The 13,503-nt window shown below is 43.2% G+C and overlaps 1 protein-coding gene across 2 annotated transcripts in view; it reads right to left on the bottom strand.

The window, feature by feature from the left end:
* The window catches only part of FBXO21 (F-box protein 21), a 44,158-nt gene that overhangs the window by 25,537 nt on the left and 5,118 nt on the right, over positions 1–13,503 (bottom strand). For both annotated transcript variants that reach the window (XM_084820388.1, XM_084820389.1), the window contains exons 2-5: positions 4,915–5,050; positions 3,411–3,505; positions 1,794–1,915; positions 54–200 (exon numbers count right to left, since the gene is read on the bottom strand). In XM_084820388.1, the coding sequence (XP_084676514.1) occupies positions 54–200; positions 1,794–1,915; positions 3,411–3,505; positions 4,915–5,050 (500 nt within the window). The remainder of the gene's footprint in view (positions 1–53; positions 201–1,793; positions 1,916–3,410; positions 3,506–4,914; positions 5,051–13,503) is intronic.

Raw genomic sequence — 13,503 nt, 5'->3', positions numbered from 1 at the left:
CCCAGAGTAGCAGGATCAGCATGGAAAAGGCTGACAAAAAGTAAGTATAATACCTGGTTTTGGGGCCACGCTCGGATGCCTGGAGTTTTTGGATTTTAGGAATTTACGAACTTTGGCAGCAATATCATCAATCTGGGCCTGGACACTCTCTAGGCAGATGTCTGACAATGGGTTACAATACTGGTCAATCAATACAGCTCCTAGAAAAAGCCAGAAGAGACCCAGAACATGGGACTTAAAAAAAAAAATCATAGCCATTAATAGAACTATTACCTTCCCACCAAAGAAATATTTATGTTAACTGATTTTGAGATATGTACATGACATATGGATTCATACTGTACATTTTCCTCTTCCCATCTTCTCCCATTAAAGGACATTCAGTTCTCCCTACTTCTCCTGCTCTTTTTGGTTCTTCTTTCCATTCCAAATTCATAGATTTCCATGGAAGTCTCCCACTTGTTAATACCTCTGCACAGATTTTCTAATTCACTGCTCCCTTGTTTTGTCACCGCTGTTTCTTCAAGACCTCACTCAAACAACTGTCTGACATCATCTCCTCTAACAGCAAACTTGAATGGTTAAGTGCCTAGCAGATCTGAAGCGAAACTGGGCCAACCAAAAATAAGGTAGTGGTTTCTATGTATTTCAGGAGACTCCCTTAGGTACACAAAATATGTAAGTTTGTAAATGAGGAGGAAAATAAAATATAAACACGCACACAGTTCGCCCAAGGAAAAAAGTCCTGAGAAGGACCTGTGAGTTTCCAAGATGTACTGAATGCTGAGATGTCAGATGTGGAGGGGAAAAATGGAGGGGGGAGAAGAAGAGGGAATTAGCTTTTTCAAGGCCCCAACAGCTTAGAACGGGGGCTATGTGTGATGAGGTAAAAAAGCTCTCCTCACTACATTATACAGAGATGTTTCAAGGAGGAAAGAAAGGAAAAACAACACCCTTTTTCCTTTCCTTCTCCCCAGAGTCACTCTCTCTCACACCATGGCAAACCCCACGTAAGATCTCAGAAACAGACCTCTCCCAGCCTTGCAACCCAAGTTCTTCTAAGTGCCAGGGACATCCCAAGAAACTGGCATTTGCAAAGCACATGCTCTAGCACTGAGCTATGAGCCCTCCATTTATGACAAAGGGACTTTGCTTGGGGGGAAAATGTTTTTCCTGCTGTTCATTCCCCACCACCCCGGCAGCCTTTTCTCTCCTCCACTGCAGTCAATGGGAGGGAAATGAAGCAGCTGAGGGCTCCTCTGGAGGGCATGCTGGGTGGAGTTTTGTGGAACTTTGACCCCCCTGACAGGCCCCTTTCTCCCCCCACCTACACCATCAAGACATCTTCCCATGGATGTACTGGAGGGACCTCGCTTTCCACCAGCGGAACGCCCCTTACGCTGCATCCAATGGCCCCTCGGCCAGCTTTTGGCTGGCTTTAAGATCGCATCCTGAACCTGTATTGCATTAGAGAAAATTAAAAGATTTTGATCTATCAAAAGATCTATCTGCAAGGAAAAGCAGATAGATGAGCATGCTTTGCTAAGGCCCTTCACATCCAAATAAAACATGGAATGCATGTATTTCAGAAACAACATTTGAGAAGAGAGAGAACTTTTTTTTTTTTAATGAATGCACACTAGGAGCCAAGTTACTGATTGTTTGTCGAAACGTACTTTGTTCAACCCTTCTATTAATGAAGCTGAGATCCAAATATGAGAATATCTGCAGGGCTCACAGATTCATTTTAGAAACAGATTATTGATTGCTATCGCCCTCAAGCCTCTACCAACCTTCCAAGAAGGACTGTTCCTCGGCTGGGTGTTGAAGGTACGTCTTCAGTTTCTTTAAAATGTTTTGTTGCCGCAGGAAGTAAAGAATTTTCTTTGCATAGTACTTCCACGTCAGGCCTTTCCTGCAGAATGAAGGAAACTATTGCGGTGAACAACCCCTTGGAAGAATCCCGGAAGAATGGAAAGTGGTAGACCATAAACATAACGAGAAAGTCTTGCATTAAGTTTATAAGAGATTATTCACGCATACCCCAGGAGGGGCAATGAGGCACCCAAAGGACAAAGCAGGACCCGATTAAAATAGTTCAGGTATCGCAATTGATTATAAATACAATTTTGTCCCTAAAGCACGGTTTTGTCTATGGGACAGGAAGCTTTCCGAGAACTACAGTGTATTTCAAATGCCCTCATGTTGGTTCACCCCCGCCCCACATTAATAATTTTACTAAACTTTTAGCATATACAAAAACAGCCAGGATATGAAAGAGAGAGATTTATCTCAGCATGCAATAAGGAATAAAGGGTGGACTCCAGCTGCTACTTTGTATAAAGGAACTGCCCACAATAATAAAAAAGAGGAATATTTTTAAACCAGATTGTTGTCTGCGAAACAATTGGAGAACACTGTATTGCCGAAGACAAGAGAAAAATGTCGCAGAGACAGACAAAAGCACAACCCAGACTATACAGACCACAAAGAAGGCAGCAAATGCATTAACAATTTCAGCACTGATGTATTCTTGAAAAAGTCTCTTTAGTCAAGACAAAATGCTTAACAACCTGCCCCCTCCCATTCCAGCCATAATGAGAACCTTAATGCCGCTTCAGAGAATAAAAAAGGCCTTAGACCAGTCACTCTCTCTCTCAGCCTAATCTGCCTCGCGGGGTTGCTGTGAGGATAAAAATGGGGATGGGGAATCAGGGACATCGCTTAGAGATACTTTAAAAAATATGATAAGTGGTATATAAATCTATTAAATAATAAAATAAAATAAATAATACACTGCCTTGAGCTTTTTTGAGAAAAGAAAGGATAAAAGGCCAGTGTGGTGTAGTGGCTAGAGTGTTGGACTGGGAGTCAGGAGATCCAGGTTCTAGTCCCCACTCAGCCATGGAAACTCACTGGGTGACTTTGGGCCAGTCACAGACTCTCAGCCCAGCCTACGTCACAGGAATGTTGTTGAGAGGATAACATGGAAAGGAGGATTATATACGACACTTTGGGTTCCTTTCGGAGGAATAAAGGCAGGATATAAATGTAATAACATAAATAAATAAATGTAATTAAGTTTATAATTTTAAATTAAATTATAAGATGGCATTTGCCATCTGCAGTTTTTATAAATATGTGTTTTAATGCATGTGAGATGGGCATACATACATACACACACTCACTCACTCACTCATGTGACCAATCAGTCAGGGACACCTCTTTAGTCAGTCAAAGTATTTTAATTGGTGAATCAATTAATTGATCAAATGTTACAGCCCTTGTAGAAATGCGATTTGGTTTCGTTATTTGAGAATAGCAAACAAAATCCAGGTGTTTTGCCCACATTGGAAAATCAATGAAATGTACATCCTTCCCCCCTCCTAGCTTTTTAGATTCAGCCTCACCTTCCTTCCATATTAAGGATGGACATCAATTCATCCTCAAAGAACTGGCTTGGACATTCGAGAGTTTCAATATCACTGAAGCCATCACATGGCACCTAGCAAAAGATCATAATATTACCATACTGCTAAGGAGTTTTCCATAATGAACTGGAAAATTTTCAAACACTGTTATGTATTCAGAATAACAAAAGATTCACACATGGAAGAGGAGGGACTACACAGTGCTACGTAGCAAAGCATAATCACTGAGGTCAAATAAAGCCAGTGGAGAGTTTGAAGCATCCCTCCAAATTTGCGGGTGAGGGATACAATCTTTTTTTACCTTGCCGAAACTGTTTGCAAAAGCATCTCTCCTTCTGACGCACACCATGTAATCAAACAGCAACAACAAACGTTCAAAACATGGATATCAAAATTCTTTCAACAGAAAAGTATCAAGCCCCAGTTGGGGTGAGCTTCATCAAGGGAATATCTCTAAGAACAAAAGTTACACTTAGTACCAGCTGTATTATAAACATAGTGGCTTGTATCCCAAGGTGCCTTTGCAAGAGCGAAAAGCATTTCCGCTCACATACGAGGGATATTCTCCAATTACCCCCTCCTGTGGGAGTCCCCCACCTTGCCCCACTTGTTATTCTGCTCAGGAGGGTCCTCAGGAGCAGATTTCCAGAGGGCGCCTGGAAATCACAGAAGGAAGGGAGGAGGCGGGAAAGCCCTGTTCCACGAACAGAACTTAGGATCTCAGCCAGCATGTACACATATTTATATAAAGTCTTTGCAGAATAGTTAAAAGAACAGGAAGTATTTAAAGATACATGCACATAATCAAATTGCCAAATGGACAGTAGTCCGAATTATAGAACAATACATTATTTTTAGTATTATGTTAATTCTCTCTGTGTTCTTAGAGCTATCCCCTGATGGGCAGCACCCCAGCTCAGCAAAGGTCAGGACCTGGGACTACTTGGGCCAGATTCTAATGGAAAGGAACAGAAAGGGATAAGGATCCAAAGGAATAGGCAGAGGCAGGTCAAAGAAGACAGACCTGAAGGCGCGCCTTCTTCCATATGTTCCTGGGGGCCTCCACCCAATGGTGCAGCAGATGGCTACAAGGGAAGGAGCCTTCTCTGCAGTGGCCCCCGGTCTGTGGAATGCCCTTCCCAGGGAGATCTGCCCAGCCTCTTCATTGTATACATTTATACATTGTATACATTTAGATGACCTTTTTCTTCTATCAGGCATTTAATCTTTGGTATGTTGCTCTGATTATTAACTTTACGGCTGTCACTTTAATATTTTTAATGTCTTTAATGTGTTAATATTTTATTATGTCAATATTTTCAATGTTGTATTTATTGTTTTGGTTATTATTTTGTTGTTTTTATGATTGTAAACCACCCCAAGAGCATTTGCCAGTTGGGCGGTATATTAATTTCATAAAATATATGAATTGTGGCACAAGACGACACACAGAGTTACTTTCAAGATAACAAAAAAATCTTACATGCTCCGAAAAAAACCTTTTGGAGAATGATGCTACAATTCTTTGAGCTTCCAGGCCAGCTTTATGCCGTTCCTTGTATTCCTCTAGCCAATTCACGCTATCTGTCTGGCTATAGTATTTCATTAGCGACGGCCACCTACATAACAGACAGACAAATAAAAGCACAATCATTGACATTTCAAGTCTTCATGCAGTAGTTCAAAATAGGAACAAACCACTAACTCCCAGCCTGGCAAAACCTAGTTGCACTCTGCTCGCAACAGCGCCCCCCTCCCCACCCCAAAACTTCATTCGTTTCCCCATCTAATTAGTTTGAGATCTGCTGGGGAGAGGTAACAATAGAAGGGCTAATTTGTAAAGGGGAAAAAGAAAAATAAGACGGGTTTTCAAAGCTGGCTGATGATCGCAAACAAATGACTTTGTAGAGAAGCATTCATCTTCCACTTAGCTCAGCCAAGCTATTATTTTCAGAAATCAAATGAGCAACAGAGCCACCATGCACTTTCAGATTACAGATCTCTTCTAATTAGATAAAACAGCTTGAAAGCAAGACTTTGGTGCAGTCAGGTTTGAGAAAATTCACCCACGGCTTCCTTCTTCTTCTCCTATCCACAGGAAAGGCTATTCATCCAAAATGCAGCAATGCCTTAACCCCCTAAAAAGGATAGGTTAAAAAAAGAAAAGGCTTGCTGTGATCCAGATGCCCACAGGCCAGGAACTTTCAAATTACTTCTACAAGGGAAGAGCCAGGGGATAAATGGGCACATATCCCAAGCGTTCCCATTGTCCTAGAAAAGAAAAAGAAGAAGAAGAAGAAGCTGAATGGCAACTTACTGTCTCTTATTCAAGGGATTCCTTGCAGGCTCCTGAGCTCTGATGGTCAGATCCCCACCTGGGGCAAATACTGGGGGCAATTCTATGTGCATCTCCTCATGGCACAAGCAGAGCTGCCCACAAAACTACACCAAATGGCACAAAACTACAACAAATGGGAAACCGATGCCTACTGTGAGTTCCATCTGAATATTAGCTTCTGCTATTGGGTGGTATAGAAATGAACTAAATAAATGTAATAATAAATATTAGAGCATCCACAGGGCTATTGATTGGTGACCCTGAATAAGGTGACTCTGAATAAGGGGAAAGCAGATTATGGAGGGGAAATGGCTGAAGTATTTTTTAAAGACTAACCGCTCTATCCTATTCATGTTTACTCAGAACCAAGCCTCACAGAGTTCAATGGGATTTACTACCAGGTAAGTGAGTATAGGAACATAGGAAGCTGCCTTATACAGAGTAAGGCCATTGGGCCATCTAGCCCAGTATTGTCAACACTGACTGGGTGTGGCTCTCCAGGGTTTCCGGCAGGAATTTTTCCAGCCCTACCTGGAGGTGCTGGGAATTGAACCTGGGACTTTCTCCTGGAGAAGTCTATCAATGGCTACTAGTCATGATGGCTACGTGCCACCTCAAGTATCAGAGGCAGTATGCCTATGTACAACAGTTGTTGGGGAACATGGATAGTGCTGTTGCACTCATGTCCTGCTTGTGGGTTCCCGGTTGACAGCTGGTTGGCCACTGTGTGAACAGAATGCTGGAACAGATGGACCCGTGGTCTAATCCAGTAGGGCTCTTCTTATGACCTTCTGCATGCAAAGGAGGTGCTCTGCCACCGAGCTATGGCCTCTCCCTCCTCTTTAGGATGAGCCTAACGACCTCATACAAAAGTTATCCTATCAGTACAATGTGGCTTTAAAAACAAGCTACCTGTCGTAAAATTAGTATTTATGAATATGGTTCACGTTTCTATCAGAAGGAACGTCCAACACTTGGGTAGTCACATATGAATGTTAACAGCCCCAGACAAATTTTTGTGAATGTCCAAAAACCCAGTCCAAGGACCAGGAAGTTACTGGGAGCGCGGGGGGGGGGGGGGATTTCCCAATTGTTTACTCTCCCCCCCACTCAGGATTTCTCACAGGATCACAACTTGTTACATTTATTTTCAGAGTAGAATATCTGCATGTAGATATCCCTTGGAACATAGAAATCTGCCTTGCGCCTAGTCAGAACACCAGTACACCAAGCGCAGTATTGCCAGACACTGACTGGCAGTGACTCTCCAGGTTTTCAGGCAAATGTCTTACTCAGGCCTACCTGGAGATGGAACCTGGGATGTTCTACATGAAAAACATGGACGCTATCCATGAGTTATGGCCTCTCCCCTAAAGCAGCCTTGCCCAACCGGGTGCCCTCCAGATGTGTTGGACTACAACTCCTACAATTCCTAGCCAGCATGACTGTACTGTCTGGGATGGATGGGAGTTGCAAACACATCTGGAGGGCACCCGGTTGGGGAAGACCTCCCAAAAGGGTTATATGGGCAGCTGCCTTACATGGAGTAAAATCCGTTGGTCCCTCTAGTCCAGTATTGTCTATGCCAGCCTTCCCCCAATGTGGCACCCTCCAGATCTTATGGACTACAGCTCCCATCAGCCCTAGCCAACCTGGCCCATGGTCAGGGATGATGGGAACTGTAGTCCAAACATCTGAAGGGTTCTGCGTTGGAGAAGGCAGGTCTATGTCGATTGACAGCAGCTCTCCAGGGTTTCAGGCAGAGGTTTTTCCCGGCTGTATCTGGAGATGCTGGGGACTGAACCTGGGACATTCTGCACACACAGCCTGAACTCGATGCCCTGAGGCCTTTGTGGCATATGGTATAGACGCCCTTTTCTACTTTGCAGAATAGTATCACGGGAAGGAATCTTGTTTTTAATATTGTTCTCTTCTTTGAGAAGTCGGTGCTTTGAAAGCAGATTATACAAAAAAGACATCTGCCTCTCCCCCAAACCTAGGGTAGGGGTGTGTGGTTGCAGTGCATACACCCTGTTCTTATGCTGCCAGATAATATCCTTATCTGGCTAGTGCTGAGAGTTGGTAAGATGGAAGAGAGGATGGAGGGAATTGGCCTCGAAGGACATATGCCCTGGGGCTGCCTGCCCCATGGCACCCCTATTCCTGCTACAAGCTTGCGGGGGAGGAGAAAAGGAACAGCTGAGCATCTAGCATTCATTTTTGCCAGGAAATATAGGGGTCTGCTACTTGCTCTCAATTCCCCATGTGTATTGGTCACAGGAGAAATGCACCAGCAGCTGCTCCCTGTGGCACCAAACCCAAGCCTATGTTTGATTTCTGGGGGGAGAAGGGGAGGAGGGAATCCAGATCATCCAAAAGTGGCCTGTAATTCTGGACTGCTACCTGCTGTGTCCCTGGTGCCTTGGAAGCGTTTGTGATACTGTGGATTAACAGGTGCACCTGTATCTATTCAAATGAATGAAGGTTTTCTGGAAATAAATAGCAGCATAATATGGCCGTGAGATGTGCAGTCTATGGGAGGGCATTCTAGCCGACCTGCACACTCTTCCTCCCTTACCAAAAAAATGTAAATAACGGGATTCACCGGAAGATATGGACCTAGTACTCAACTGTCAGCTTTTAAACAACTACCAACTAAATGTATTTTTAGAACATGAAGAAAAAGCAGGTGCTAGGGTAGAAATGATGAGTCAAGAGAGATTTGAAGGTTGCAAAATCCAGGCAGGGGTTAGTACAGGATCAGAGACTATTAATGAAAACAACAGCTGTGGTTTCTGGGTCACTTATGAAGCATTTCACACATTACTCAGTAACACCCCTGAATTTAGGAAGCTACTGTGTGTGTTTGTGTGTGTGAAAGAGAAAAAGAGAGAGAGAGAAGGGGGAAAGTTCTCCCAGGACGATGCCTGCCTACCACAGTTTTTTAAGTTCTTACACTAAAAATAATAAACAATTTAAAAATATCTGCTGCCCAGTGAAGAGGGGGCACTTTTTTGTCAAAGTTTGTTTAAATAACAAATCAATTATACATGACAGCCATACCAACAAGATTTTGCGTGAGAAAACCAGGAGGTGCAGCAGAGGAGATGGAGAAGGGCCTATCATGGGATACAGTGCAGACTGGGGTCCTGCTTGCAAGAATCAGCAGTAAATCGCACAAAAATTGGATGTGGTCTCAAATTGACCCCTGACAATTATGGATCATGCGGATGCAATTTAAGCCTACAGCTTCCAGACATGTGGATACAATGCAGCTCAGGGCTAAGATAAACTGCAGGCTAAACTAGATGTGATGTTATTCACATCTTTAGTCCATGCATGCCTGACACTTTAAAAAAAACCCTCAGGACCAGTATACCTGACTGCCTTCCCCTATATACAACAAATTGACCCTTGAGATCCTCCGAGGAGGCCTTATTGGTTGTCTGATGACTGATGGTGTGTTGTCATGTGACAACACGTAAGCAAGACTTCTTGGTAGTAGCACTCACCCTCTGGAACACTCCCCCACATGTGGTCCAAGGTGGAAACTGTGACAAACTTTAGATGCCTCTTGAAGACACCCATTTACTCAAGCTTTCTCTGATTTATAATCGCACTGCTCTGTTTTACTGTTTTTGTAACTGTTTTAATGTATTTATTGTTTTTACATTGTTTTTTACATTGCATTTTTATGTAAACCTCTTAGAGATCTTATGATGTGAAATAGTATATAAATAGTTTGAATGAATGAATGAATAAATGAATGAATGAAGCTGGGGGGTGCTGTTGTATGGCTGAGTTGAGCTTGGATCATAGCAGGAGCAAAGGCGTAAAGCCCTCACACCACTACCAAAATCTAGCTCAGGCCACCCTGTATCAGCTGTTTATGAAAAAAGGTCAGCCACACACAGGCTAAAAACTTAAATAATGTCATATCTACTTTGGCCCTGTGCCAGGAAAGATGTGCCACAGATGAGGTGCATCACAACACACAACTTCACATCAATGTGAATCACAACGGCACCATGCAACAGTGTTGTGAACAAACACAACGGCATGAGTTCTGGGTGCCCATTTGTAAACATAACTTGGACAAATCTATATGTCACTATCAGAGAGCAAAGCAGAACTTGCAGAGATTCATTCTCACTCACACACATGCAAACACACATGCAGTGACACATGCAGACAAGAGAACTGGACAGATATATGTAAATTTCTGTTCTTGGCCTGGTTTTGAGAATAGGCGAAGTTCATGTGCAGCCTGGCTTGGTCCACGTCTTGGCAAAAGAAGACAAGTTTTATCACTCCTTCTAACTGCCAGCTGGCCTGTAAAACTCAGACTGAACAGTTCAAAGGAAGAGAATATTCTCTCTGCACCTGCGAAAGAGGCTGCTGTACAATAGACGGTTCACCACTTCAGCAAGCTGTAACTCTGGGTTGCTTTCCAGGCTGCGTCTGCAATTCAGAGTTCAGCTTTAGCGTGTTGGCAGCCAAGTTGGATCTTTAAAAGATTCAGATCCAACTGCGAGAGCCACTGCAGGCTGGTGATAATAGAGGCCTGTGTTCCAAAAGCAGCCATTTCTTTGATCACCGGACTTTTTTGGCAGAAGTTGAGATATTGACCCTGTTACTCTGGGCCAGACTCCATCTTGAGTAATTACATCTGAGTGCCTTAAAATCCCCAGTGCAATTTCAGTTGGAGGAGTTATTCTTTACTCACTGCCCTAAAATAAACAGTTGCCGTAATAATGTAACACAGTGCGGCCACGTTCCAATGGAAGGATCGTTTTGGCCAGGTTGGTATTTGCCCTTCTAAATTCATCTACCACGGTAAGGGAACTGCATGAAGCAGTTATGAAAGCAGGCAGGTACTGGATACCAGCATCAGTTTAAGTAAAGTATTAAGTTTAAGTAAAGCACAAAGTATTACTATGAACATTTTTTAAAAAAATCTGCCTTTGTTATCTTCAATTGAGTGAATGGCAGCAAAATGCAAATGAGGTTCAATGTAAGTAAACGTAAAGTGATGCAACAGACCCCCCCCCCCCCAACACACACATAACTTTACAAATAAACTGGTGGGGTCTCAACTGGTGGTCACTAATAAGGAAAGAGATCTTGGGATCATAGTGGATAGTCAGTGATGTGGGCAGAAAATATTCCAAAATGGATTTTTTTCCAGTGCTTTATTTTTCCAGGAATAATTTTCCGTTTCATAAGTTCATTAGTAACAACAGATGGATGCCAAATATAATATTAGGCAAGCTTGGCCGTTTCAAAGCTGCAATTAATGCTTTTCAGGAGATCATCCCTAGCATGTAAGTGAGAGAATACATGTATGTCAATAAAATACATATATGTATCAGTGCAAAATGGAACTAATAAGTAGTAGTAACAGCAAAACTGAAGGTCCCTCAACAACCACAGTGGAAGAAGAGCTGAACTCTCCTGAAACAGAGGAGTGATTGTCAGTATATCACACACAGCTCTTTGGGTTGCTTAAATTAATTAGTGCGGCGTTCCCCAACCTGGTGCCCTCCAGATGTGCTGGACTAGAACTCCCAGCATTCTCAGTCAGCCACAGGGAAGGCTGAATTAGTCCCTCGATACTTTTCAGTACCTTTGTTTCTTTCTTACAGTTCAACAATGCGAGGGAAGCATATGCTATTATCTTTAAATGTTTACAACTATTCCAATAAAAATGTCTACATAACCTAACATTTAAATCACATTAAGCATGCCTTAATTTTTTTCCTCAAACATTTCAGGTCAAATATCTGTGGTGTATTAGAACAAAAAATTAACATGGGGTACTTCTTTGAGTGTTGCTGTTTATTTTACTTGTATTTAGTAAACATGCTAAAATAAATAACTTTCCAGTGGTTTTCCAGTACAAAACTGAAAATGTGATGCAAATTGAAAATGTACTGATGCAAACTGAACATTTTCCAGTGCAAATGACTGTAAGCAAATTAGCCTAACTTGCACTCGAAAATGTTCTGGAAAACCCACATCACCCCGGATAGCTCAATTAGAGAGCAATCCTATGGTCCCTGGGAAAGTGTCCCAGGGATCTCAGGACAGTTTGGATTCCCCCCTCGGAGGTCGAAGACAGCACTCTGATGTCGGAAGGGGGAGTTGGAGATCCGACCCCCCCACCCCCAAGCATGGAGAGAACCACGCCGGCTGGCCTCTCTGAAGTTGGAGACTCGACCTCAGAGAGGGGGAAAAGGGGGCGTTCCAGAGGACAGGGAGGGGAAGGCACCACAGAGGCCGGGATATGCGTAATCCTGACCCTCCTCCAGCCTTCTTCCCTTTCCCTGTGAAGCGCTTTCGCCAGACAAGCTGAAAAGCCCATCTAGCGAAAAACAAAGAACGGAGGGCAAACAATGGAGGGCGGGGAGGCCAAAATAGCTTCTGCCGTCCTCCTGCAGGGCATTGGAATCTCAGAAGCCTCCAAATTTGGCAACAGTGAGGGTGTAGTCAATAGGATTGCACCCTTAAAGTGTCAACCCAGCGTGCAGAAAGTAGGAGAAGGGAGAATGCCGTACAAGGCATTCAGGAGGTTCACTTCAAGAGCACCTGCAGTAGATAGAGCATTTAGTATCGCAGCACCCACCCGCTGGAACACGTTAGCAACTGACCTTAGACAGCCTGCCCCAGGTCTTCTTAAAACTCATCTCTTTCACGCAGGCTTTCCCCCAAGTCTGACCCAGCCAGCTATGGTCCGTAGCGCACAGCCGAGTGTGCAGTTTTATTGCTGATGAATTTCTATTGTGTTGTTCCCATTGTTATATTTATTGTTGTTTTTATGCCATTGTATCATTATATGTTCACTGCTTTGATACCTGTGTGGAAAGCAGTCTACAAATTTGAATGAATAAATAAATAAGGGCTAATTAGAAAAAGGATTGAAAATAAGACAGCCGGTATCGTAATGCCTTCATATAGCTATGGTGGGCACAGCTGTATTTAGAATACCATGGGAAGTTCTGGTAATCCAATCTCTACAAGGATGGTGTAGAGCTGGAAAGGGGCAACCAACGAAGAGGAAAGCCTAAAGCATGTTTATTTATTAATTAAATTTATTAATCGCCCACCTGGCTGGTCACCCAGCCACTCTGCGCGATGTACAACAACAAAACAGTTAAAACAATAAAATTCTACATTAAAAACATTATAAAAAATACCCTAACCCACCCCAAATGCCTGCCTGAACAACCATGTTTTTAATGCGCGGTGGAAGCTCATTAAAGAGGGGGCATGGTGGAGGTCCCCAGGGAGGGAGTTCCACAGAGTGGAAAAGCATGTGGGGTTTTTCCGTTATTTATTTATCACCTGCCAGAAATGACACTCAAGACGGATTAACAATAGTCATGTTCTAATAAAAAGAGAAACATAAAAACAATTAGCAGCACAATTACAACACAACAATAAAAAACAACAGCAGCCAACCGGATTAGAACCCCTTCAACAGCAACCCAGTTTAAATGCCCTGCCTGAATAGGAACATCTTTACCTTCTGGTGTAAAAGCAAGAGGGAACCAGCCTAGCCTCACTTCCAGATATTGCTACTATTAGTGCTGCACGCGCTCTTGGACCTGAAAAGTTTGGGAGATAGAGGCCTGAGGCTGCTCCCCCGCCCCACTGCATATCGCTGTTGCTACTTCAGCTGTTCTGAGCCTGAGACTGCAGCCCCTCCATGACTGAGCATGACTCTTGTCATGC

The sequence above is a fragment of the Heloderma suspectum genome, chromosome 13 (genome assembly GCF_057233095.1).
Source record: "Heloderma suspectum isolate Gila_16-S chromosome 13, 16-S_ref, whole genome shotgun sequence".
NCBI classification, from domain to species: Eukaryota; Metazoa; Chordata; class Lepidosauria; order Squamata; family Helodermatidae; genus Heloderma; species Heloderma suspectum.
Note: the sequence above shows the minus strand (reverse complement) of the source record. Positions and strands in the feature narration are given on the sequence as shown.